The sequence below is a fragment of the Mobula hypostoma genome, chromosome 7, assembly GCF_963921235.1.
Source record: "Mobula hypostoma chromosome 7, sMobHyp1.1, whole genome shotgun sequence".
Lineage (NCBI taxonomy): Eukaryota > Metazoa > Chordata > Chondrichthyes > Myliobatiformes > Myliobatidae > Mobula > Mobula hypostoma.
Window position 1 is genome coordinate 74,342,086 of NC_086103.1, and position 26,435 is coordinate 74,368,520.

General features: G+C 41.1%; 1 protein-coding gene across 2 annotated transcripts in view; it reads right to left on the reverse strand.

Moving 5' to 3' along the window:
* Positions 1-2,860: 2,860 nt before the first annotated feature.
* Positions 2,861-26,435, reverse strand: part of LOC134349387 (AT-rich interactive domain-containing protein 5B-like) — a 111,142-nt gene continuing 87,567 nt past the window's right edge. Inside the window, exons 7-10 of one of the 2 annotated variants that reach the window (XM_063053607.1) lie at positions 15,109-15,161; positions 13,500-13,597; positions 12,483-12,666; positions 2,861-11,165 (exon numbers count right to left, since the gene is read on the reverse strand). In XM_063053607.1, coding sequence (XP_062909677.1) covers positions 8,985-11,165; positions 12,483-12,666; positions 13,500-13,597; positions 15,109-15,161 — 2,516 coding nt within the window. In that variant the 3' untranslated portion in view covers positions 2,861-8,984. The remainder of the gene's footprint in view (positions 11,166-12,482; positions 12,667-13,499; positions 13,598-15,108; positions 15,162-26,435) is intronic. The other variant, XM_063053608.1, reaches the window with a different exon arrangement.

The window sequence follows — 26,435 nt, forward strand, 5'->3', positions numbered from 1 at the left end:
GCTAAAGAAATTTCTCCACATCTGTTTTAAATGGATGCTCCTCCATCCTGAGGCTGTGCCCTCTTGTCCTAGACTCCCCCAGCATGGGAAACATCCTTTCCACATCTACTCTGAAAATTTTCAAATGCTGAAAGGCCTAGACAATGAGATCATCCCTCATCCTTCTAAATTCTAGCGAGTACAGGCTCACTTTCATCCTTGTGAACCTCCTCTGAACCCTCTCCAACGCCAGCACATCTTTCCTTAGATGAGGAGCCCAAAACTGTTCACAGTACTCAAGGCGAGGCCTCACTAGTGTCTTATAAAGCCTCAGCATCACACCCCTACTCTTATATTCTAGACCTCTTGAAATGAATGCCAACATTGCATTTGCCTTCTTCACAACCAACCTTTAACTTGAGTGATGCCTGAAAAGGCTGCATTGATCATTAAGGGCCCCCATCATCCAAGACATGCCCATTTCTCATTTCTACCATCAGGAAGGAGTTACAGGAGTCTGAAGACAGACAGACACACACACACACACACACACACACACACACACACACACAATTCTGAAACAGCTTCTTCCCCTCTGCCATCCAATTTGTGAATGGACATTGAACTGATGAACACTACCTCAGTATTTTTGTTATTTTTATTTTTGCATTGCTTATTTAATATAAACATACCTACTGTAATTTTCATTTTTTCTATTATTGTACTGTTGCTGCAAAGACAACAAATTTCATGACATATGCCAGAGTATTAAACCTGATTCTGATTTTTAGCAGCAGTGTGTAAAATGGCGTAACAGCCTTTACTGTCATGTGACTCAGTGCAGACAACATTACAGCTATTCTATAATAAAAGGACATTTTTCTTTCAATTATTAACTGTAGCAGATGCTCCTCAAAACAAAAGGCAACGGAGCACCTAAATAACGTGACACGCAGCACAAATTTCCCTTCGTACTTTTGAGATGTTTAACTCTTCAACAGAAGGAAGTAAAATTTTAACTGCATACTGAAGTGTCAAAATGGTTTATTTACATCCTAAGATTTTCTCAAATACTCCCATTTTAAAAAAATGTATTTGATTGCTTTCTTGAAAACCAATAATTTTGAAAGAGCCTGATGTGCGTAGAGATTGGGCAAGCCATTACACATACCAAAGTATAGTTATGGGATGACAGGTAAGACACCTCTCTCCCCATCCAACATGCTCACCATCATTTTCAACCCAGACTCTCAATCCCATACAATGAGGCAAGGTTTGATCTATTCCGTTACTGTAAACCCAGCAAGGCCAATTATAAATGAGAGAAAATCTGCATATGCTGGAAATCCAAGTAACGCACACAACAAAATGCTGGAGGAACCCAGCAGGCCTGACAGCATCTATGGATAAGGGTAAACAGCTGACATTTCGGGCAGAGACCCTTTATCAGGACTAGAGAGAAAAACAAGAGAAGTCAGAGTAAGAATTATAAATGGGAAGAATCAAAGAGCACAATCCTTCAGAGAGGTGTTATATATCCAGGAGTCTTTCCATTAAAAAGACAGGCTTGACTCAAACCTCTGTAAAATAAGGAGCCATCAAAGTGAACATGAGATTGCAACCAATATTTGCTGCATAGAGAGCACTGCAATGCCTTCAAGGTGTGAATGATGTAACATAACAAAATGAAAAGCTACTGAAAGGAAGAATTTGCATGCTTAGAAGTGACAATTCACTACCTAACACTTTACAGTTAATTGTTTTGAAGAGTGGTCTTGTTTGACATTTAGCAATGCAACAGTTAATCTGCAGACAGCAAGCTCGGATGTGATAATATCTAGATATACCGATTCTAAGTGATTATTAATATTTGATGGATAAACGTTGGGGAGAAAACCAAAAGGGAGCCCCCTACTCTTCTTTGAAACAATGGCAGCTGATCAGTAACATCCACCTGAGGCAGTAGGAAAGTTCCTGTTCTAGTACTTCAGCTGAATGACAGTCCGTGTGCCAGTGTAACATTCCCCCTCCATTGGCACAGTACTGGTCTTGATTTTGTGTTCAGTTTTCTGGTGCAGGACGCGAGTTCACTATCGAAAGAGGTGCCACCATCAATCCACAGCTCAGCAAAGGTGCCATTGAGCAGCCCACAGCAGATACCACTCACCCACCGTTTCTGGGACTGATCAAATCCATGGAGAAGTAGTTAGAGTAGTACCCTGCCATTGATTTGAAGTCATCTCACAATTTAAAGCTTATGTGGAGGGATATTGATCCTACTTTACAATTTGTAATAGGATGAGGTGCATCTTGATCCAATTTTCAAGTGAGTGCAACACACACAAAATGCTTGAGGGACTCAACTGGCCAGGCGGCATCTATGGAAAAGAGTAAACAGTCACTGTTTCGGGCAGAGTCCTGATGAAGGGACTTGGCCCAAAACATCAAATCTTTACTCTTTTCCATAGATACTGTCTGGCCTGCTGAGTTCCTCCTGCATTTTGTGAGCGTTGCTTTGGAATTTTCCGTATCTGCAGATTTTCGTCTTTTCAATTTTCCAATGTGCACAATTTCAACATAAGCTAAAACACTTCAAAATGTGGCCAAACTACATATTATGTTCTGAGAATGAATTTTAAAAAAATAGGCAGCAAGTATTTTCCCCTTTGTGGCACGTGGCCAAGTGGTTAGAGCGTTGGGCTCACGATCTGAAGGTCGTGGGCTCGAGTCTCGACCAAGGCAGCGTGTTGTGTCTTTGAGCAAGGCATTTAACCACATACTACTTCGGTCCACCCAGCTGAAAATGAGTACCAGCAAATGCTGGGGGTTAACCTCATGATAGACTGGCATCCTAACTGGAGGGGTGGGGGGGGGGTGGGGAGAGTATCGTACTTTCAGTCGCTTCGCGCCACAGAAACCGGTATAAGCACCGGCCTGATGGGCCACAAGGCTTGGGGCAGACTTTAACATTTTAAAAACATTTTCCCCTTTATACTAGTGGGCACACCCATCCTTGCATAATCAAGCCTCCAAACAACTCGTAGCACTGATCACTAACTAAAGATTGCTGTCAATTCCACAGACAGCAAAACTGCTTTTGCAACAAGTTTCCATTGAGCTGCTACAGAAGGACAAAGAATCAATTGAAAAGGCATGAAAATATCTTTATAATTTTTAATACGATTACATTATACTGGAAAAGAAAAAAATCATACAAAAAGAAATCAGTTAGTAATCAAACTGTAAATATTTTTATCAAAGTTATCTGTATAATGTAGTGTGAAAATATAAGCAACACATCTTACAAACTATCAGAATATTATACAAAAATACTTTGAAGATTCGCACAGTTCCTAAGGGAGTATTCCAAAGGATACTGCCCTCCGTACATGCTCCCATTATATACAGTACATTTCCTTATTTGAAGGTCGAGTAAAGACAAGTGTCAAGATTTCAGAAGCAGTGCATTTGACAGCATTTAGTGAAAACATCTATCAATCCACAGTATGAAGTAAGAATACCACAGTATTCCCCAATCCAGTAAGAACAAAAGGTTAATTCACATGTCTTATAAATATTGTTAACTACAGTTTTTAAGAAATGCAGAGCCACGGCTACATTTGATACAGGCCACATATTTATCATTCTAATTATCTGCTTGTTCTATTACCTATGGCTTCACTATTTGGAAAATCAGAATGATTAAAGGGTTCACGGAAGCTACTGGTTCTTAGTACTCACTGTCAACATAAGGGGCTTCAAATAATCCCGTGAATTAACAGTGTTGTAACAGAAAAAAACAACCTGTATTTGTACCGGAAACAGATGCACTGGATAAAAGTGGTGACGTCAGAGCTCATGGCACTCGTTCAGCGAGTGATGTTCAAATAGAACACTTCAGCTGCTCAGTGATCACCCTATCAAAGTTCCAGCCAAAACTGGAACTTTGAGAAATAGTGAAGGGCAGGAAGAGAAAGAAATGAATGACTGGATTCATGTGCATCTTTTCTAACTAACTTCATCCAAATCTAACAGGGCTCTTCCGTTGTACACCATGAAAACCTGGGTGAGCCGCCAGAAATTATACTGAACAAATAAAGTCAGCTGAATCAAATGTAAAGCGGTTTGAGATCACAATGTTTGAACATTTGTGAATGTCCGGACCAGCCTTTGTAAGATACTATGGACAAGTGTTTAGCAGCAGAACAATGCAGACAGATTTTTAACAGTTATTTGCTAGTCATACACAAACTTTCAGCAGGCCAGATTAAAGCACTTTATTGAAAACTATTGCCATGAGGCTGCTAATTTCCAAATCGATTGAAATTGGGGAGGGAGGAAGGACAAGTGATGGGAATGGCACGCTATTGCGTTACTTCACAGCAGCTGCTTTTGGCAAACAATCATGGCTGGTTTTGTGAGATTGAGCTACATGACATTCAATTTCATTGTGTTGATCACTATCACAAAAGAACATTTATCCATATTTTTGAAAGTAAATGATGCAAAGCGCAACAAGTTTCAAGCTGTCAATCACAGCAGAAAACTAATGACTCAGTTTCTGATCAGTAAATTCAAACAACTGAAATTCTGGTTGAGCTTGTATGTTTTGTTAAACTGTATACATATTTTAAGTCAGGAATTTCCCATTTAGCAGCACAAGTGGACAAGTACAGAAGCAATTCTTGCGCCTATAGCACCTGGCAGTTTATAGCATATTTAACTCAGTGTTTTTCTTTTCAATGTACTGTACCACAAGCAAATACAAAATTAGAAAGACACAATTATCACACTGACACAATTGAGGACAACTTACATCCAATGGAATATATTAGTGCAAAAGAGCACAACGTACCTGTAAGTCTAATTTGACACATTTGCTTTCCCTCCCTTGCACTTGACAGAATAATCTAGTCAATGGACAGCGAAATACTGTGTAATTATCCAGCATAACTGATAGATCATTGTTATAACATTTTACATAATTTGGATAATTGTTTTAGCAGAGCTGCAACACAATTTAAAACAAGGGTTAGAATAGAATCCACTGGAAGATAATACCGGTCAGCTTACTGTGCATTTTGTTCTGAGTAAGAACAGAGACCTGCCTGATGGTAGCAAGGCTGGAAAATATGAAATTTCAGTTTGCCCTCAGAGCACAGAGATCTATTTAATTTGGGAAAAGAACAAGGTTCAAGATTTAAGAGGTTAGCTTTGGAACCATTCATTAAGCACAAGGGTTCAAAAGCAATTTTGGAAATCTATTGACTCAACTTGTACGATGAAGAAATCTGTGGTCATACATCTAAATTATTTGCTGCACCTCAGTGAGAGAGGGCATTTGCATTTGTGTATTCATTTTATTCACAACTTACTGTGTGACGGAGCATGTTCAAACATGTGGTTTCACAAAGTCCAATTCTGCCACTATGCTGCTGTGCTAATTCCTGCCAAATATCTACACCTGAGAAAATTAGAACAAAGCCCTTCCCGACTGAAAGCAGCCAGGAATAATTAGAAATTTGTAAAAAGGAAGTGGAATACAGGCAGTCCCCGGGTTACAAACGAGATCCAGTCTGTCTTTAAGTCCAATTTGTAGGTAAGTCGGAACAGGTACATCACGCTGATTTTGATTGTCTAACCAAATTATCAATAGCCTTTCCATTTCAATAATTAAACCACTGCGTTGGTTAGTAATAATTGTAGCTTTTATCGGGGCAGGGCTTTTCACATGCTCCACTATTCTCACTTTATCCTTTAAAATTGTTCCGATCGTTGACCGACTGTAGCCTAACACTTTCCCCAATGACCGATGGCGTTTCACCTCTTTTCCATCGCTTTATTATTTCCACTTTATTTTCAATCATGATCATTTTCGTTTTCTTTGATGCATCACCAACACTTGCATCTGATTTACGCTTTGGAGGCATGGTTACAAGGGTGAATAAGAGAAAAATTTAAGCCAAATATGAAGTTACACACTCAAAACAGTGTTAACGGCAACATGTTCCAACTTAAAATGGCGGACGGAATTCTCCTTCCTCGAGTCAACAAACTGCTGAAGCCGCGCAATGTTTTCATGAGCGTCACAAAGTAGTGCGTGCGTTCGTTATTACGAACCTTTGTATTTAACTCAAATTCTTAATATAATAGGCTTTATGGCAGTCCGTTCGTAAGTACAAGTTGTCTGTAAGGCGGACATTCTTAACCCGGGGACCTACTGTATAACAAACTCCATCATATAAATATAGGCCTTAGACTGCTTGGTTGCCTGCACAAAGTGTTAGCAACAATAAGATTTGAGTTTTAAAACTGTTGTCTATAGTGTGGTTAGATCATAACAATTCACCTAGTTAACAAAGATAAAGAGCTAAAACTATTCTGCACGTTTCTAAATTACTAAACCCTTTCTTGTGCAATTTTTGATTCTGTTTGGGATTGAAAGAATAGAAAAGGGCAACAGGAGTGCGAGTATTTGGATTACAATCACAAATCAAAACTTTTGACAGTTCTAAGACTGGTTCTTTTAAAAAACTTTTCAGTCCGATGTAAAGTAAAATTCGATGATTATTCAGTGGAGAGGATTTCTAAATCTGATAGCAAAAATGTAACCAGTTCACAAATAATAGTTGACCTTTTAAAACAGAGCTTGGGGTGGTGGTGGTGGTGGGGGGGGGGGTTATTGCTAAATAAATAGTGAGACTGTTAGTGACCATTTCAATGTTTCTTCTTTTCAGCATCTCAGTCCAAATTTGTAACTGAGTAACATGCCTAGTGAGCACTTAAAAATGTCTCTAACTATGTACACTTCAATTCTTTGAAATAGTAACCGGCAGAGAAAGATGGACAGCTAACATAAACTGTAAGCAAATCCTAATGTCATTTGTACATGAGAATGAAATCCATATTTTATATTATCTTTGATCCACAACTCCTTAACAGAGAGTAGCTGGGCAAACAAGATCCACACAGGATAGCTGACTATTTTCAGCTATACATACAGTACTTGTATCTAGAAATATCCCAGAGGCTGGCAGACACATTGGTGAGCAGTTTACACAAGGTATATTATCCTTTAGTTCTTTCTTTCCAAAATTTCCCAGAGTATATCCATTTAGCTGGTCTAAAAAATTTATCTTGCAGCGCACAATTTTTTAAATGAGCCACTGATCATTTTAAAAGCTGACAGTAATAAAATAAAATGACATTTAGTCTAATAACAACACAGGTGTCTGTTATTCTAAAACTACTTTGAAGAACAGTCTTGAAGTACAATGTAAATACCTCGGTGCTGACAAGTAGAACTTTCTGCCATTGGAAATGACAAATGATTTTGCTTTTATAATTTAATAGGTGCAATGAGCTGCAAGTACCTGAGGGAATCGTTACTGTACCTCTATCGCCAGAGTATGCAGAAAGTAATTTAAATTCAGCTCTGCAAATTAAACATTTAGAAACTGCAGTTTGATGAAGTTAGTATTTAAATGGATTGTATTGAATTAAAAAGTAAATTTGCTAATGGATACCGCACAAGGCCAACTCTGAACGTAGAAGGCAGTGTCTAATGGTTCATGAATCCACGCTCAAAATTCTGGTTTCCAATAGCTTGAAGAGGTGGTATCAGATGATTTGTGTTGGAAAAATATCAAATCTGACAAGACTCCATACTGTTTCTTTGATGCTTTGTTCAAACTGACCCAGTGCATTTTCTGTCTTGCATGTCCTGAGGTCTCTTTTTAATGTTATGATTCAGTTTCATTTTGCATACTCCGCTACATGAATACATTGGACAACTTTCTAGAAAAGGTTTAATGTCATTTGCACACCATCTATACATATATTCCAGGAACAGGAGTATTCCTTTCCAATGGGCAAGCACATTTTAAAACTTTGGAAAAGTGGTCTAGACAAGCCAAGAGAATAACTCTTTTCCTTTCTCTCCATGTACAATCAATAAACAAGGAAATTCCATGAAGCAAAGGACATATAGAATTGAACAAGTATCCCTGATAAGATCAGCTTCTGGTTAAGGTCAAGTCGTCTTCTTTGGCAAATCTATGTTGACCCAATCAGAGATCCACGGTATATAGTAGTCACATGTGTGCAACAGCAGGCACGTCAACTAAACAAAAAAATCCACACCAACTTTCTTGTAATCTGGACAGAAGCAAGGCTACACAGAAGGACTGGAAGAGGCTGGCCCTTGCAAAGGGATTCCTTCTTACTGAGGGCAGGCCTGAGGGTTTCCTACTCTCCAATCCTTGAGCAGCACCTTGGACCATAACACGTGTTACTTCACAGTATCTTTCAGAAGGTGTGTCCATTGTTCACACATAGGCAAGTACTCCACCACAGTGGTGACAAATTGCAATACTTTACATTTCCAACCCTAGGGCACTCAAGACCATGGAACAGTGAAGTTTATAATTCCATTCGATCAACCTGTGAGAGCAGTTTATTCAACAAATCCCTCCCTGAGTACAACTCCCAATTTTCTCTCCACTAAATGTGTAATAACAGTAGTATTATTTTTATTTTCCTCTTTAAAGGAAGCATTTTTGTGTTCAAAGTCTAACAGTCTTGAGGCGACTGGGCAATCAATGCCAGACCAGTTGCTCCTACAAGGCCACCCAGTCTCCTACTCCCACAAGCTTCAATGCAGCAGCACAACTACCATCAGATGTCACCGACAGAGCTGCACGGTAGGTCTCGCTCTTCTCCACAAAGTGAGAGGGCAGAAGATTAAATCAGAATGTCAACAGATCATTTCACGTAGCCACTTGCTGTTAGTTCAGAGTGGCCAGGACGCAAGGCTGAAGGTTGCTTAATGTCCTCCCTCTCAGACAGAAGATTTGTTGTTTAAAGTAATTTGGAGAGGTAGGAAAGGAAATAACAGTACATTGTTTCACCAAACAAAAGGCAAGCATACCAAATGCAGGTGCAGTCCTGTATACTGAAGACAGCATTTGAGAGCTATATGACAGACAGACGTTGGACCAAGCCGATCACATTCGCTTCTCGGGGTAAACAGTAGACAGGTGAGAAGGAGAGAGAGCTGACGGGCTGGAAGACAGTCTGCGCATTACCACCTCATCGTAAGGCAGCACTGAGGTTCGCAGCAGGTGGCTGTACATTTGCTGTGAGTGGGAAGACAGCAGTTGTCGATGCTGCACAGAGCCTGGAACCATGACGCGTGAAACAGGAAGGCCCGAGGATAATACTGGCACCACAACCGAATCAGACTTTCCATCCTCTTCAGCGTTTTTATTCAAATCAACCAACTGAAAATGGGCTCCAAATTTTTCCGCCACGTTCTGAAGGTCTGGGCAAGAAGTTCCATTCAGATAGGAGCCCGGGAGTGCCCCTTTCTTGTTATCCTCGTCACCACTCGAGGACAAATCCTGATGACTGGACAGATCCGATCCTTGGCACTTCAGAGGCTTTTTATCTTGGCTGACTTTGGCCAAGCTGGACATCAGTGGCTTCTTTCTCGGTGGCTCTTCGTCCTCTTTCCTTGGCTCTTCCAGGTGGGCTGGAGAAAAGCTTTGCTCAGCTGGTATCATGCTGCTGAAAGGGAACAGTCTCCTTTCAGTGTTGTTTGGACATTCATCTTGACAGCTCTTTGCTTGGTCCAAATTTAGGGATGTTCCAGAAGGCACATGGAGATCACTCTTTGCCGGAGCTCTCCAAACACCATCCAGGGTAGTGGTCGCTTCCGATACAGCAGGAAATGAAGGCAATTTAGGTAGATCTGTCAAGTGTTTCCCTCCTGCCTCAGAGACAAAACCAGCTCTTTTGTCCTGAGGGCTCTCGTTATTGACTGCAGAATGATCTGGCTTCTGGGTCTTCGGGTATTTTGGTAGACTTAAATCTGTGGGCATATCATCGGACATAACTCCAGAACCTAGGCTCACGGGCGATGAACTAAGTGACTCTACACCAGAGCTATGATCTGAGTGAGTAGAGTCTCTTCCCTGTTCAATCACCTCTGTGCAACTGGCATCTAGTCGCAGCTTCTTGACTGGTTGCTCGTTTTTCTTATGGCTTTCCCTGTTCTCACAAAGATTTTGCAGAGACTGAGGAATTGGATAAACAGAAGCATCCTTCTGTGATACACAGACTGTTGCATCCATGAATTCAGCAATTCTCTTTCCTGATGAACCCCTATTTGACTTGCTGAGATTCAGTGGAGAGGACTGCTCCCTGTACTGTACAGAAGGCTCACATTTTGATGGTAACTGTTTGTTAGACAAATTCTGAGGTAAAATCTCATACAGTTGCCCATTAGGATCATATATATAGCTGCAGTCCTTGGATTTGCTCAAATTCAAACCTTCTTCTACCAAAGCCAACTTCATCGGGTGACCCAGCGAAGCTCCACTGCCATTACCTACACGTAGACCCAATGGTCTCAAGTTCAGTTCATGCTCTGCTTTGGAACCTGCAAGATGTTTGACTGTACTTGAGGGTGGCGTAGATGAATTTCCCTTCACTGGTCGTATTCCATTCAGTTGTTCGAAACCAAGCCTCTTTGCTGGCTGAGGGACACCTTTAGATTCTTTTTGCACAAGCCCTGCCACATGATGCACTCCAGGCTCGCGTAGAGATGTGGTGCAGACTTTGATCTTTTGACCATTTGATGGAATGCCCTGGGGCTGTTCTACCTTGAGGTGCCTGTGCAAAGTAGGTTTGGATAGATCCTTGGATGTGGCCAAACCAAGCCGGCTCTTGAGAACATCAAGAGGCGAAATGCCTTCAGGCAACTGGAAGTTCAATATTCCAGAGTGAAGATGCTGGAACATTGCAGACTGAAAGATGGGCTTACTGCCCTCTGTGCCCACGTACAGATTCTGTTTAACACTGGGGCCACCAGACAAGTCCTGAGGGTGAAGGGGTGACTTCTGTTTTTTCCCCACATTTGGACACTCTCGATTTTCCTGGTTTCTTATTTTGTGTTCGTGTGTTCGAAATGTTTTAGCCTCCAGTTTCTCACTTGTGTTCTGTCCTGTGGGAGGGCAAGCCTTGCTTCCAGAACGTTCCTCTACATTCGACGCAACATTGTCTTTGCTTTTACATTTTAGTGTTTGCACTTGTTTGTCTTGGGAGTTGTCCTGAGTATTTAAGTGTTGAGCGGTGATAGTCCTTTGTCTGTTCTCTTGGCATTTCTCACCTCGTGGTTGCTTATCCTGGAAGAAATGGAGAAAGTGAATCAGAATCAGGTTTTTTAATCATTGACAACACACTGGAGGAACTCAGCAGGTCGGGCAGCATCTGTGGAAACGAATAGTCAATGTTTCAGGCCAAGACCTTTCGCCAGGACTGAAGAGGGAGGAGGTGGTGGGGGGGGGAGGGTGGGAAGGAGAAGGCTGGTAGGTGCCAGGTGAAAAACCAGTAAGGGGAAAGATCAAGGGGTGGGGGAGGGGAAGCAGGGAGGTGATAGGCAGGAAAGGTGAAGAAGGAATAGGGGAAAACACAACGGGTAGTAGAAGGAGGCAGAACCATGAGGGAGGTGATAGGCAGCTGGGGGAGGGGGCAGAGTGACATAGGGATAGAGGAAGGGAGGGGGAGGGAATTACTGGAAGTTGGAGAATTCTATGTTCATACCATGTGGCTGGAGACTACCCAGATGGTATATGGTTCCGCCTCCTTCTACTACCCAATGTGCTTTCCCCTATTCCTTCTTCACCTTTCCTGCCTATCCCCTCCCTGCTTCCCCTCCCCCACCCCTTTATCTTTCCCCCTACTGGTTTTTCCTCTGGCACCTACCTGCCTTCTCCTTCCCACCCTCCCCCAACCTTCTTTATAGGGCCTCTGCCCCTTCCCTCTTCAGTCCTGGCGAAGGGTTCTGGCCCAAAACATTGACTGATTGTTTCCACGGATGCTGCCCGACCTGCTGAGTTTCTCCAGCGTGTTGTGCGTGTTGCTTTGACCCCAGCATCTGCAGAGTATTTTGTGTTTGTTATCACTGACATACGTCATGAATTCATTTTGTGGTAGCAACACAGTACAAGGTATTGCTAAGTTACTGTAAGTTACAAAGAAAATAATGTAAAAGAGGAACAGTGAGGAAGTGTTCCTGGACCAGTCACCCTCTCCAGTACAATAATACAAATGGTCTGCTTAAGCGTCAATTCTTACTACAGTATAGTTGCTGAACAGCAATAGATATCACAGAACCTCATTAGAAAGCTTTACAATTCAGATGCCCATCATTCTCAGCTGTAGATGTTACAGTGGATTTCAAAACTATTACAGTCAATTGTTCGATAGCTTTGAGTTTTTCAACTAAGATTAACGGGGATCGACAGATGTGGAGACATACAGCAAATACCGTATTTTAAAAAAACATCTACAGCAAATATGTCACTAAACTGGTATTATGCTTAAGAAATGTGTGAAAATAGCATGCAAGAAAAATTTAGCATAAACTGGACCAAAGTCCACATAGTTTTTCCAGAATCTACACAAGTCCAGACTACAAGGCAGCACGAAATGAATCTCACCTCCTTCTCTAATATCTGAGTCACATCTTGACCTTTCTTCACTTTCATGTCCAGCTCCCCATTTTTAGTTTTAACATCTTTCTCAGAGTCCTCAGACGTGCTCGTCGTGTGCTTGCGTGGCTTGGCTGGTGGCAGTGGTTTGTGCTCCTCCCCTTTGAGGTAGCGTTCGTACGGAAGGATGAGCCTGCAGGTAAACAGCACCGGCTCTCTATCACACTGCCAAGGATCAACTTCAACCATTACTTACTCGCAACCCAGCTTTCCCCAGCCGCCATAGCACACAAGGTCATCCACGCTCAGAAAGAATCCATGAGACTGAACTTAATTATAACCAAAGTCACTTCTTTTACATTGGAAACTCCCGCCAATATCTGACTTTATTATAAAGGTAAAATGTTTGAACATCTTGACTAAACTAGCTAGCACATGATTAACAAGGCATTCAACTTTCTTTTAAATAGCTTTGCCTATCTACAATGTTCAAAAGGAAGAGATGTTTAATAAAAGTATACAGAGCAGTATATAAACACACACATTTTTTAAAAAACAACCAGCTAGAATCTAATGTGAACATAGGGTTAGAAGTTCTCTCAGTGCTAATCGAGAGGGATTTTATTGGGTGTGAATTTGATTCAATCTATTTAGGATTTTGGTATTGTGGAATAGCTTTTCCCTACAAAAATAACTGGCTTCATCTCCTGTTGACCTGTACTCAAAAGCCAAACTAATGCAAAATTAGAAGAACAGGATTTGTACTGCAGAATGTCATTTCATCTTGAATTCTACAGAAGAGAACAGTGAATTTTTTTTGTATTATGTTCCCACAGGAAAAGAGGGAAGGATTCAGTCACTAATGAAACAGAATGACTGAAAATGCTTTTCATCAACCACACATCACCCCCTTAGATTCAGAAACATGAAGACTGGATTTTGTCTGTTTCTGAAGGAGTTACAGGCTTTAGTGATGTTTAAGAGTTCCAGGAGAGGAGGCTGCCGATGAGGTGCAATGTACCCTACCTCTCGTAGTGTCTCCTGGTACAAGTGGCAGCACTAGTGCTCCCTGGGTTACCACCCAGCTCATCATAAATGTGTTTCCACAACCTGCGAGCTGTTACCTGCAACAGCAAATTGAAACTTTTCATAGAAGTTACAGGAAATGCTGGATAGCACAACACTGAAAGTTAAATTTAATGTTATTTGTTATTTTAAACAATTTTTTCACAAAAGATCAAAGTGTTCAATCTACGAATCAACAGCACCCTGGTACATATGACTAAGTTTGTCAGGAAACCAGTGTTATTTTTATATGTAATTAGGTCATGGAGCTACTAAGCATGACAATAATAACTGTTCCTATAGTTAGTGGCTACTTATTGAGGGAAGAGGGTCCAGAGGGCAGCTTTTTTGAGTTCACCTGCAAAAAACAGATTTTTTCATTTTGTTGTCTCTTTTTTTCCCCCCCTTTTCAAGGTGGATGGGGTTCTGTTGGGAGTCTGTGATCTACAGCTGCACTCAAACTGTGGTCCTGCTCCTGGGGCTCACTGACCATCTGTTTTTTGATGTGCCAAGGACATAGCCTGGAAGACATGAGCACCTCTGGGCCAAGGTCCTGCAGCCCTGTGGATAGGCCGATTCCATGCTGGTGTCACTGACTGTTGCGCCGTGGGAGAAATTAAACATCGCAAACAGCAGATTGGCTGTTGGAGGCCTCTGTACTCAGGGAATCACTCTTTGGCGGGGACAGTTTGCTGCCACTTCTTGAGTTGGAGAACTCAAAATAAAAGTGACATGGCAGACTTCAACACTGTAATCAGTGAATTCCTTTGTTTTGGTCTCCTCTCTCCATGCGGGAAGGATGTTACCTCTCTGTCCCTTTATTAGGGAGTGCGAGAGTCTGTGGTATGTCAAATTGTCGGGTGGACAATTAGTTATTGTTGTGCTGCAGATCATAGTCTCTCTTTTGGGGCTTTGTTATTGCTTGCTTGGTGGGCACATTCTGCTGGAATAATTGGGGGCAGGGGAGTGAGTGAGTGAGTGCGCGTGCGCGGGCTTTGGGGTTCTAATATTTTACTGTCATTCATTCTTTGGGGTACTCTTGTTTTCCTGGATGTCTATGAAGAGTTAGAATTTCAGGTTGTTTACTGTATACATTCTCCGATATTAAATGGAACCACCAGAAGGCAAAGGCTGATTGTTTACTTTGGTGACTCCAATAAACATGCAGAAATGGCAAACTGAACACTAGGACTGTCGGTTCAAGTCAAGAGACAGTACGCAGGCGGGAGGGGTGGGGTGGGAAGAGAAAGAGAAAGAGAATATGACACAGCTTATTCTGAGATTTATCTTTATCGCACACTACAGTACACACCCGTCACAGAAGATGCATTCCTAAAAAAACTTTTCACATGACTCTCCATAACATGAACTCTTGACAAAATTCAAAGCAACCATGTCATTACCTCTTCCCTCTCCTCTGCACATAAATTCTGCAAAAAAATGCATTTTTTTTCCTGCATCTCAAACTTTCTTTGGCAGTAATTTGTGAATCACAATATTTCAAAAATGGTTCGAGACCAATTACGTATGCATTTGTTAACAGTTCAATAGAAACAAAGAGAAAACTTACCGCATCATATCCTCCCAGGCGCTGTGTTACAGTGAACATTACAAACAGATCAACTGCAGAAAAGGGAAACAAAGCAAGTTACAGTGGAGGAGCATCAGCTTGAGGAAAAAAAAATCCAATCACCATACTCAGAGAATACAAGACAGAATCCTTCATCTGGAAGCCTATTTGGTGCCCATGAGTGTGTATGCCAAGTCAAAAGACAAAGAATGGTAAACTTAGTACATTCCTCACTTTAAACATTCATTATCAAGAATCACTTCCTTTAAGAGGTGTTAAAACTACTGCACAATCACACTCAGTGTACATGCAAGATAATAATTGCAAACGATTCCCTGGAAATGGTTTAGCAGGATTAAATGGGTATCTGCACAGCAAATAGAGTGTGCTAGAACTACAGAGCTGTAGGAAAGAGGCTGAGGGTCAAGTGCTGTGATGAGGCAAGGGACAGCTCAGGAACACAATCGTACCCAGTGCGTTGGGTGGTATTTTTTTTTGCTCAGCATAACAAAACTTTCAATTTCCAGATACACTTATATTTACATTTCTTCCCCTCACAGATATCAGGTATCAGAACACTTCCATCAAAATATAGACATCACCACAACATCCTATACAAAAGCCCTTACTAGTATAGCAGACAGGTTTACATCTATACACTGCAGAAAAGGTTGCCATGTTTTATGAAAACTATTTATTTTTGAATGTACCATACATGTCAAAAAGTCCAAAGGAATGTATTCCACGATTAATTTATGTCAACCAAGTCCAGGGGCCTTATCGGCTATCCAACAAAGTAAAGTATTCTTCCTCGCACAAAAAGTCAGGATGTTAAAAAGTTTTTTCTGATGTGCATTAATAATACGACTGCTGGGTAAGCCTAAGAGAAAAGACACTGGGTCCAGTTCAAGCTCCATCTTCAGAATCTTTTCCATTTCAACCAAAATATCACTTCAGTATGCCTGAAGTTTGGGAGAAGTCCAAAAACAGTGGGTGAAAGTTCCAGTATTTACTTTACATTTAAGAACGCATTGGAGAAACCCCCATCTTAAATTTCGAGAGACGATCTAGAGTCAGATGGGCTCTATGCAGAATTTTGAGTTGCAATGCTTTAGTTCTATTACAAATGGAAATCTTCTTTGCATTATCACAGATGTCTTCCCATATTTCAGCTGTAATTGCTACTCCCAGCTCTTCCTCCCAGACCCTTCCCAGCTGCTCAGCCTCTCCACAAGAACATTCCCTCAGAATGCTGTAAGTAGTACTAATAGAGACTTCACTCTTAGAATGAAACACTCTCTTTTCTATGTCAGAACTATAGAAATCAGTTAACAATGTTTTTTTCTGTACATAATCTCTTACCTGAAAGAAATGAAAAAGATCCTTGCTGGGTACGTTAAACTTCTGTACTATTTGACTAAAAGACATCATCGTTCCTTCATCAAACAAATCTCTTAGATGGAAAATACCCCTAGAAATCCAAAGTTTAAATCCAGAATCCATTATGCCAGGCTGAAAATCTGGACTGCCGGTTATTGGAGTGAAGGGTGATACTTTCGTTGCGTTGTCCTCAATTTGTCGCACCGTCCTCCAAGCCCTTACTGTATTAATTGTTATTGGATTGAGACATTATTCCTTAACTAATTTCATCTTATTGAGGAAAAGCAAATTAATAAGAGGGCATCTTGCTTGTAAAGCTTCAATGTCTAGTCAAATTGAGGAGGGGTCCCTGCAAACTCAATCAACGACATAAGATAAAAAGGAACTTAATTGATATTTTTTTAATGTCTCGTAAATCCAGACCCCTAGACTACTGGGAAGCAGTAACTTAGACATTTTAATACAGGGAACACACACAAAATGCTGGTGGAATGCAGCAGGCCAGACAGCATCCATAGGAAGAAACACAGTCCACATTTCCGGCCAAGACCCTTCGTCAGGACCAACTGAAAGAAGAGATAGTAAGAGATTTGAAAGTGGGAGGGGGAGATCTGAAATGATAGGAGAAGACAGGAGGGGGAAGGATGGAGCTAAGAGCTGGAAAGTTGATTGGCAAATGGGATACAAAGCTGGAGAAGGGGGAGGATCATGGGACGGAAGGCCAGGCAGAAAGAAAGGGGTAGGGGAGTGCCAGAGGACGATGGAGAGCAAGCAAGGAGTTATTGTGAGAGGGACAGAGAGAGAAAAAAGCGGCCTTCTATATATCGGTGAGACCTGATGCAGACTGGGAGACCGTTTCGCTGAACCTACGCTCTGTCCGCCAGAGAAAGCAGGATCTCCCAGTGGCCACACATTTTAATTCCACGTCCCATTCCCATTCTGATATGTCTATCCATGGCCTCCTCTACTGTCAAAATGAAGCCACACTCAGGTTGGAGGAACAACACGTTATATTCCGTCTGGGTAGCCTCCAACCTAATGGCATGAACACTAACTTCCGTTAATGCCCCTCCTCCCGTTCTTACCCCATTCCTTATGTATTTATTATTTTTTCCTTTTTTTCCCCTCTCTCTGTCCCTCTCACAATAACTCCTTGCCTGCTCTCCATCTTCCTCTGGCGCTCCCCTCTCCCTTTCTTTCTCCCTGGGCCCCATGATCCTCTCCCTTCTCCAGCCTTGTATCCCTTTTGCCAATCAACTGTCCAGCTCTTAGCTTCATCCCTCCCCCTCCTGTCTTCTATTCGGATCTCCTCCTCCCACTTTCAAATCTCTTACCATCTCTTCTTTCAGTTAGTCCTGACGAAGGGTCTCATCCCAAAACGTCGACTGTGCTTCCTATGGATGCTGTCTGGCCTGCTGCGTTCCACCAGCAATTTGTGCGTGTTGCTTGAATTTCCAGCATCTGCAGATTTCCTCGTGTTTGTGATTTTAATACAGGGTCTTTTTTTGATCCAGATGAAAGAAACAAACCAGCCATTTTTTTTTAATATAAGTATTTGTTGGGCAAAAATGACTGGAATCATTCGTATTGGGTACAGCAGACAAGGAAGAATGTTCATTTTGAGCAAGGATATTCAGCCAAGCCAAGAAATGGGAAGAGTGCTCCATTGCTCAAGATCCTGTTTGATTTTGTCAAATAACTGTGTAAAGTTAGCTTTGAAAAATTGATCAAACGTAGGTGTGATAAATATGCCCAAGTAAACAAAACCTGTCTGTGACCATTTAAAGGGGAAAACACCCCGAGTGTCAGGTACCTGCTGCAGATTCCCCAGAGGCATAGCCTCTGATTTAGTAAAGTTGATTTTATAACCTGAAAAGGCGCTAAATGAATTGATGCATTGTATAAGGTGGTGCACTGATATAGCAGGGTGTGATAAGAAAATTAGAACATCATCCGCATACAATGTAATTTTATGTGACTTTAGTCCTATGTCTGGAGCAGATATTTTGGGGTCTCGCCGAATAACCTCAGCCAATGGCTCGATCACTAGTGTGAAAAGTAGTGGTGATAAACGGCAGCCCTGCCGGCTGCCCCTCAGAATACTAAAATTATCTGACCTAATACCATTAGAATCGTAGCCAAAGGGTCATTATAAAGAACCTTCACTTACTTAATAAAATTATTGCCCAAACCAAATCGTTCTAAAGTGAAAAAAAGATACGGCCATTCCACACAATCAAAGGCCTTTTCTGCATCTAAGGATACCACCAAGCCTCCACTGCCTGTTGCTGACATGCCTGAATCACATTAAGTAATCTTCTGATATTGTTAGATGATCTACGGCCTTTTACAAAACCCGTTTGATCCTCTTTTATGATAAAAGGTAACACAGTTTCTATTCGCAACTCTAAGGTTTTAGATAAGATTTTAAAGTCAACATTTAACAAGGAAATAGGACTGTAGGAGGCACAATCTTCAGGGCTCTTTCCTTTCTTAAGAATTAGGGAGATATTAGCTTCTCTCAATGATAGTGGGAGGAGACCACAATTAAATGCATGATTGAACATGTTTAGCATAGGCTCTGATAATAACCCTGTGAACTCTTTATAGAATTCACTAGTGAGTCCATCAGGTCCAGGGCCTTCCCACTTTGGAGCTGTCTCACAGCCTCCTGTATATCATGTATAGATATCGGAGCATTGAGGAGGGACTCTTGTTCAGAAGAAATGCCTAGGAGATCTAAATTCCTGAAAAAGGACTCCATCCTAGATTGTCCATCATTACATTGCTCAGATTGATACAGTTTAGAATAAAAATTCTTAAACACAACATTAATCATTTTAGAATTACTAGTGAGGGCTCCTGTCGCATCTCTAATTGAAGCAATAGTCCGAGAGGCATTTTTCTTTCTGGCTAAGCCAAATACCTGCCTAGTTTCTCACCATGTTCAAACAATCGTTGTTTCACGAATGTCAATTTTCTTTTGGCTGCTTGTGTAAGTAAAGAGTTTGGTGTACAGCGTAGGGCTGTGATATTCCGTAACTTGGCTGCAGAAGGCTTATTAACATAATCCTTATCAGCTGCCGCAAGCCTTGCTTCCACTAGGCGCTGCTGTTCCGCAGCTTGTCGCTTCTTACTAGCGGAGTAGGAGATAATTAATCCCCTTAGCGGTTTCCCAGAGCATCGATGGACTACTAGCTGATTTGGAATTAATAGATAGGAAAGTTTTGAATTCGGAAGTAAAGTAGTCTATAAGTTTATTATCTTTCAGAATAAAAGGATTCAGCCTCCAATATCTAGATCGTGCTGAATTATCTTTGGGCTTAATATTTAAATATACTGCTGCATGGTCAGAAATAGCGATATTTCCAATTGTGCAAGATACAACTAAACCTAGGAGTGTTTTGGGGGTTAGGAAAAAAGTCTGTTCTGGTACACTTATGTGTATTAGAAAAAAATGCGAAGTCTTTGTCTGAGGGATGTAACAACCTCCAGACATCCACAAGTCCTAGTTCTCCACATAAGCCCATGATTTGTTTGGACTGTGAGGAGAGCAATGGGGGACCACTAGGCACTCTGTCCATCAATGGGTCCATAAGACAATTAAAATCCCCACCTACAATAATGTTTTGCATTGAAAAGCTTGTAAGTTTGGAAAAAGCATCTGTTAGGAATTTGAGAGGATGAGCTGGAGGGCAGCAAACATTGAGAATACCATATTCCTCTCCATATATTGAAGCCTTAACAATCACAAGCCTCCCATACTTATCCTTAATGCAGTCTAATAACTTCAAAGGTAAATTCTTCCTAATTAAAATGGCCACCCCCTACTCCTGTATTAAAAGATGAAAAATAGACTTGATCAAATCCACTTTGTTGCAGTTTTAGATGTTTTTTATCATTTAAATGTGTCTACTGCAATAAGGCTATATCCACCCTTTCCTTTTTCAGGTACAGTAGGATTTTCTTTCTCTTGATTGGTGAATGACTCCCCTTAATGTTCCAATTGCACAACTTTAATATATTACTGGTCATAAACCTTTATAACAATCATGTGATTCCAGAGAAGAAACCCGACTTAAGATCAGCTGAGCAGCAATAAGTAAGTTTTAAAAACTCACAAAAAACAAAGCAGCAACAGCACTGAACAAGAGGACTTACTTTACCCTACACTTAAAGGGGATATGTGAACCTTCTAGCACCCCATATTCTGCCCCATTGCCAATATGGCATTTAACATAGTCAAAAATGAAAACAGGGCATAATTTATCAATCCATCGATCTGTTACCGTCATGTTTAAACTCCTTCAGGCTGGAGCCGCACCGCTAATTTAAATAACGAAACTGTATCAATCAAAACAAACACGTTACCCATCCTATGATATCTTGCCATCGAGTAATGAAAAGGTAAAATAAAGCGACCACTGAGCATGTTATGGTCCATAACCAGGGCTGCACAATATACTGTACACATTCTTTAGCCCAACATGTCCACAAAAGTTTTACCTTTGCCAGGAGAATCAAATGGTGGTCCCTTTGTAGGTGATTTTCAGTGCCGCTGGGTATAGCATAAAGTATTGGATTCCGGATTCTCTCAGCTGCTTCTTTACCTGGTCGAATTCCTTGCGCTTCCGAATAACGGCTGCCGAAAAATCTTGAAAAACCATCAGCCTGGATCCCTCATATGTTAAAACCTGGGCATCAGTCCCGCGGCGCCTCAAAGCCTCCATCACTCTTCGCTTATCACCGAAATTATGGAACCGCACGAGGACGGGTCAAGGGCGTTGGCCTGGGCCCAGTTTTGGAGCCAGCGTACGGTGAGCTCTTTCCACTTTAATGCGTCCAGCCTTGGTTTCCAAATCAAGGAAATTAGGCAGCCAGCCTTCAAAAAACTTCGCCAGTTGGTTGCCTTCTGTTCCTTCAGGTAGACAGATGATTTGTATATTCTTTCTCCTACCTCTGTTCTCAAGATCATCGATATAGTCAGACAGGCTTTGAACTTGCTTTTCTAGCACCCGGATGCGGCTTTGGGCCTGATCAGTTACAGTTTCTACCGTGGACCTTGGCTTCGATCATTCTTGTATCAAGATTTTTAAGCTCCAATGTGTGATTTTGGAGTGTTTGAGAGACCAGCTTCTCGTCCATCATTTTGTATATGTTCTCCATAACTTCCTGAATTACTTGACGAAAAGCAGGGTCCAACGTGTTAGCATAGCTAGTAGCAGGTAGCCCCTCAGCCCCGGACAGCGATCTGTGCAGCCCATCTTGGCTGCCTTTTTAGTACCTTTCGATGGCATGGTATTGAAGCAGCTCAAAAAAAAATACTCATCAATGTTCATGTCATTAAATCTGACACTTGAGCCTTTAAAAAAAGTTGAAATGGATAGGTTTATATGCAAAATTATCAGTGTTGCGGTGCTGAGCTCAGCAAAGCAGACCTTTCACTGTGCCGCCATCTTGAAACTCCTGGGTGGTATTTTTAAAGTAATAGGTTTGATAAAGACAGTGTGGGAATTTACAGTGAATGCCCTTAAAATAAAACTGCAAAACCTGAAAACAGTTCAGAAATGCAGGATAAACAGATCTGATTAAGGATCTCTGACTTGAAACATCAATTTTATTTCTTCTGTATTAGATGCTCCCTGACCTGAATGTTCTCTACATTTTGTGTTTTATTCCTTTACAGTGTATCATGTAGTTTTCAATACTTTCACTGTAACATTCTCCTTATAAACTTAAAAGCAAATTATGGAGGTCACAGATCATGACATTCCAACTCAATTTATGTTATTTAGTAATTAAATATTGTGACTGTCAATGTCATCATGAGGTCATAAGATACAGGAGCAAAATTAAGCCATTTTGGCCCATCAGTTCCACTCCACCATTTCATTAGGGCTAGTTCATTTTCCCTCTCAACACCAATCTCCCGACTTGTCCCTGTATTCCTTCATGCCCTGACTAATCAATAATCTATCAACCTCTGCCTTATGTTTACCCCATGACTTGGCCTCCACAGCCACCTGTAGCAGTGAATTCCATAGATTCATCACTCTTTGGCTAAAGAAATTCCTCATCATCATTTTAAAAGGACGCCCCTCTATTCTGAGGCTGTATCCTTAGGTCTTAGACTCCCCCCACCATAGCAAACTTGCTCTCCTCATCTAATCTATCAATGCCTTTCACCATTTGATAGGTTTCAATGAGGTCACCCCCTTTCTTCTGAATTTCAGTGCATAGAAGCCCAGAGTCATCAAACGCTTATCACGTGATAAGGTTGTCATCCCCAGAATCATTCGGTGAACCTCCTTTGAACCCTCTCCAATGTCAGCACATCCTTTCTCAGATAAGAGACCCAAAATTGCTCAAAATACTCCGCAAGGCCTCACCGGTGCCTTATAAAGCCTGAACATTACATCCTTGCTTTTATATTCTAGTCCTCTTAAATGAAGGCTAACATTGCATTTCCCTTCCTCACCAGACTCAACCTGAAAATTAACCTTTAGGGAATCCAGCACAAGGACCACCAAGTCCCTTTGCACCTCAGATTTTTGAATTTTCTGTCATCGCAGACAGAGAAATAGGACAGGCAAATGAATTTGCAACAGGAGGCATCCACTTTAATTTTTCCGGTGGTGGGACATCTGCTGTCAATGCAGTATTTAAACACAGTCTGCACTTGAGGTTGGCAATGAAACATATCAACTCCTGCCCGAGAAGGGTCTTAGATCCACTCCAATTCACCTAATGACACAACAGCTCCACAGCAGATGCCATCTCATTGACTCTTCACTCAACCCTGCAATATCTGGACAGAAAACATGCTTAAATCAGGATGCTTTTTACTGACTACAGCTTGGCATTCAATACCATCATCCTTTCAAAACCAATCAGTAAGCTTCAAGAGCTGGGCCTCAATTCCTCCTTGAGGAATTAGATCCCCGATTTCCTCACTTGCAGACCCCAGTCAGTTTGGATTAGCAACATCTCCTTCACGATCTCCATCAGCACAGTCGCACCACAAGCATGTGCTTAGCTCCCTGCTCTACTCGCCTTATACTTACGAATTTCATGTCACATGCCAGTGATAATAAACCTGATTCTGATTGTGTGGCTAAATACAGCTCCAATGTCATCTTTAAGTTTGTTGACAACACCACTGTCATAGGCCGAATCAAAAGTGGTGACAAATCAGCACATAGGAGGGAGATTAAAAATCCGACTGAGTGGTGCCACAATAACCACCTCTCACTCAATGTCAGCAGCAAGATCAAGCAATTTTATTGACTTCAGGAGGAGGAAACCAGAGGTCCATGTGTCAGTTTCACTGGGGGGAAAACAGATGTGGAGAGGGTCAGCAATGTTAAACTCCCAGCTGTTACTTCAGAGGGCCTGTACTGGGCTCAGCACACAAATGCAATTACGCAGAAAGCATAGCAGCACCTCTACTTCCTTAGGAGTTTGCATACATTCAGCACAACATCTAAAACTTTGACAAACTTCTACATGTGCGTAGTCAGGAGTATATTGACTGGCTGCATCACAGCCTGGTACAGAAACACCAATGCCCTTGAATGGAAAATCCTACATAAAGTAGTGGATATGGCCCAGTCCATCACAGGAAAAGCCCCACCATTGATCACATCTACATGAAACACTGTCGCAGAAAAGCAGCATCCATCATCAGGGAACCCCACCTTCCATGTCAGGCTTTCTTCTCACTGCTGCCATCAGGAAGGTACAGGAGACTCAGGACCCACACCACCAGGTTCAGGAACAGTTATTACCCCACAGCCATCTGGCTCTTCAACCAGAGGGGATAACTCAACTTCACTTGCCCTGTCATTGAACTGTTCCCACAACCTATGGTCTTACTTCCAAGGACTCTTTATCGCATGTTCTCAATATTTATTATTTATTTATTTATTTCTCTTTCTGTATTTGCAGAGTTTGTTCCCTTTTTCCACATTGGTTATCCACCTTGTCGGGTGCAATCTTTCATTGATTCTTTTATGGTTATTGGCTTTATTGAGTATGCCCGCATAAAACTCAGTCTCAGGGTTATATATAGCGACATATATGTACTTCGTTAATAAATTTACTTGGGGGGGGGGCGGAAGGAGCAAAAAGATCTGATTTCTGGACATCCCAGGTACTTAATTTAAGAACTGACATTTTGATGCCAAGGAAAGGTTTACCTACAAGTGACCTGGTACAATTGTGAAGAATGCAGCACAAAACCAAACCCAGCCCTTACAAAATTAGTGTTGATGGAACTCCAAAAGAACAACAGATGTTGTCAAGATTTCTAGGAATAATGTGGGAAAAGTGTTTGTTTGGTAGAACATCAGTAAGAATAGCCTGGTTGAGAGAGGGTTAAGGAGGAAAGAGACTAAAATATACAGCCCTGGCTGGATTTCACAATCAAGTCAAAAAATGTTGCAATGGTGAATACTAATTATTTATACATTAAAAAAAGGAAAATAAAATCTTTGGATGCCAACAATTCTTCTTGACTGCACGTAGAAGTAATGACTTTCATATGTCATCCCAATAAACTCCTATTCAAAACTTCACACCTAAAATGATACTTTCCACCATGCTAGGGGAAGCACATACAGTATAACAAGGTTCATTTCAGTCAGCACACAGAAAGTGCAAACTCTTGTAGCATATTCAATGTATCTTGTTCAATCAAAACTATATTTCTTCACGGGTCAATATCGCCTCAGGGATCCTGTGCACCAAAGTCAGAAACGTGGTCATTCACAGAAATTCAAATTTTATCAGCCACGCGGGAAAGATTTTCATGTTGCTAAGCTGCTCTCTGATGGAATGCACAAAATAAGAAGAGATTTCTCTTCATCCCTCAAGAGTATCACCTCTACATTTTAAATCTGAATTAACAGTGTTTTGGCATTCACCCACAGAGGACATGATAATGATACTGGTCTGCATGCTATTAAATATTCCACTTGAAAGTTTAAAAAAGGTCCAATTAACCCCACTTACAATTGGTGAAGGTTTAAAGTTCTCAACCAGTGCTTCAGCAGTACCCTCCTGCAACAACCTGGAATAAATCTCATCTGGGCCTTGGAATTTATTCACCTTTAAGCCTGTTGATTCATCGAGAACCTCCTCTCTATTACTGAAGACCTGCACTAGATTTTCACCTACTCCTTCACTGTGTTCTTCAATTACAAAGTCTGTTTCCTTTCTGAATACTAAGGAAAAGTTTTTAAGATCTCACCTATACCTTCTGGCTCACATACAATTTCCCCCGTTGCCTTTAATGGGGCAGACATTCTTCCTGGTTTTTTTTTGCGCTTTTAATATAGCTGAAGAATGCTGTCAGATTTACTTTGGTCTTATCTACCAGTGCTATGTTCAATGTTCTTAAAAATAAGTGGGTAGAATCAGAATTTGGGCTGATCTTTCATAAAAGAATTTGAAATGTACCCAACATTCCAAATATTGGGGCAAGTACAGGTACTCACATAGGTTAACAAAGCCAAGAAGAAAAAAAATCTTCAATTCAAGAATGAAAGAAATCCATATTCTGCTACTTTAATCCTGATATCAGTAACATTCATTTGTGAAAGGTATTTATGGATATATCAAGCCAGTGAATGAAGCTGCATACAATTCAATGAAGATATCACAGAATGGTATACTTTTGCTCCTATGGAACAGCTGGAGCATTATGCTGCCAGCACAAAGTCATGATATACTTAAAGGTTTAGAAAATAAGGTGGTGAGGGATAAAATGAAAAACCAAAACAAAACCAAAATGAAGTAGCACTGAGTAACAAAGATAGTTTCATTAACAACGTGCCCTTTTTTTTTATTTTACTGAGCAGAATAGGTCTGTCCAGCCCAGAAAACCCCTGAGTTAATCTTGGCCTAATCATAGGATAATTTACAAAGACCAATTTACTTACTAACTA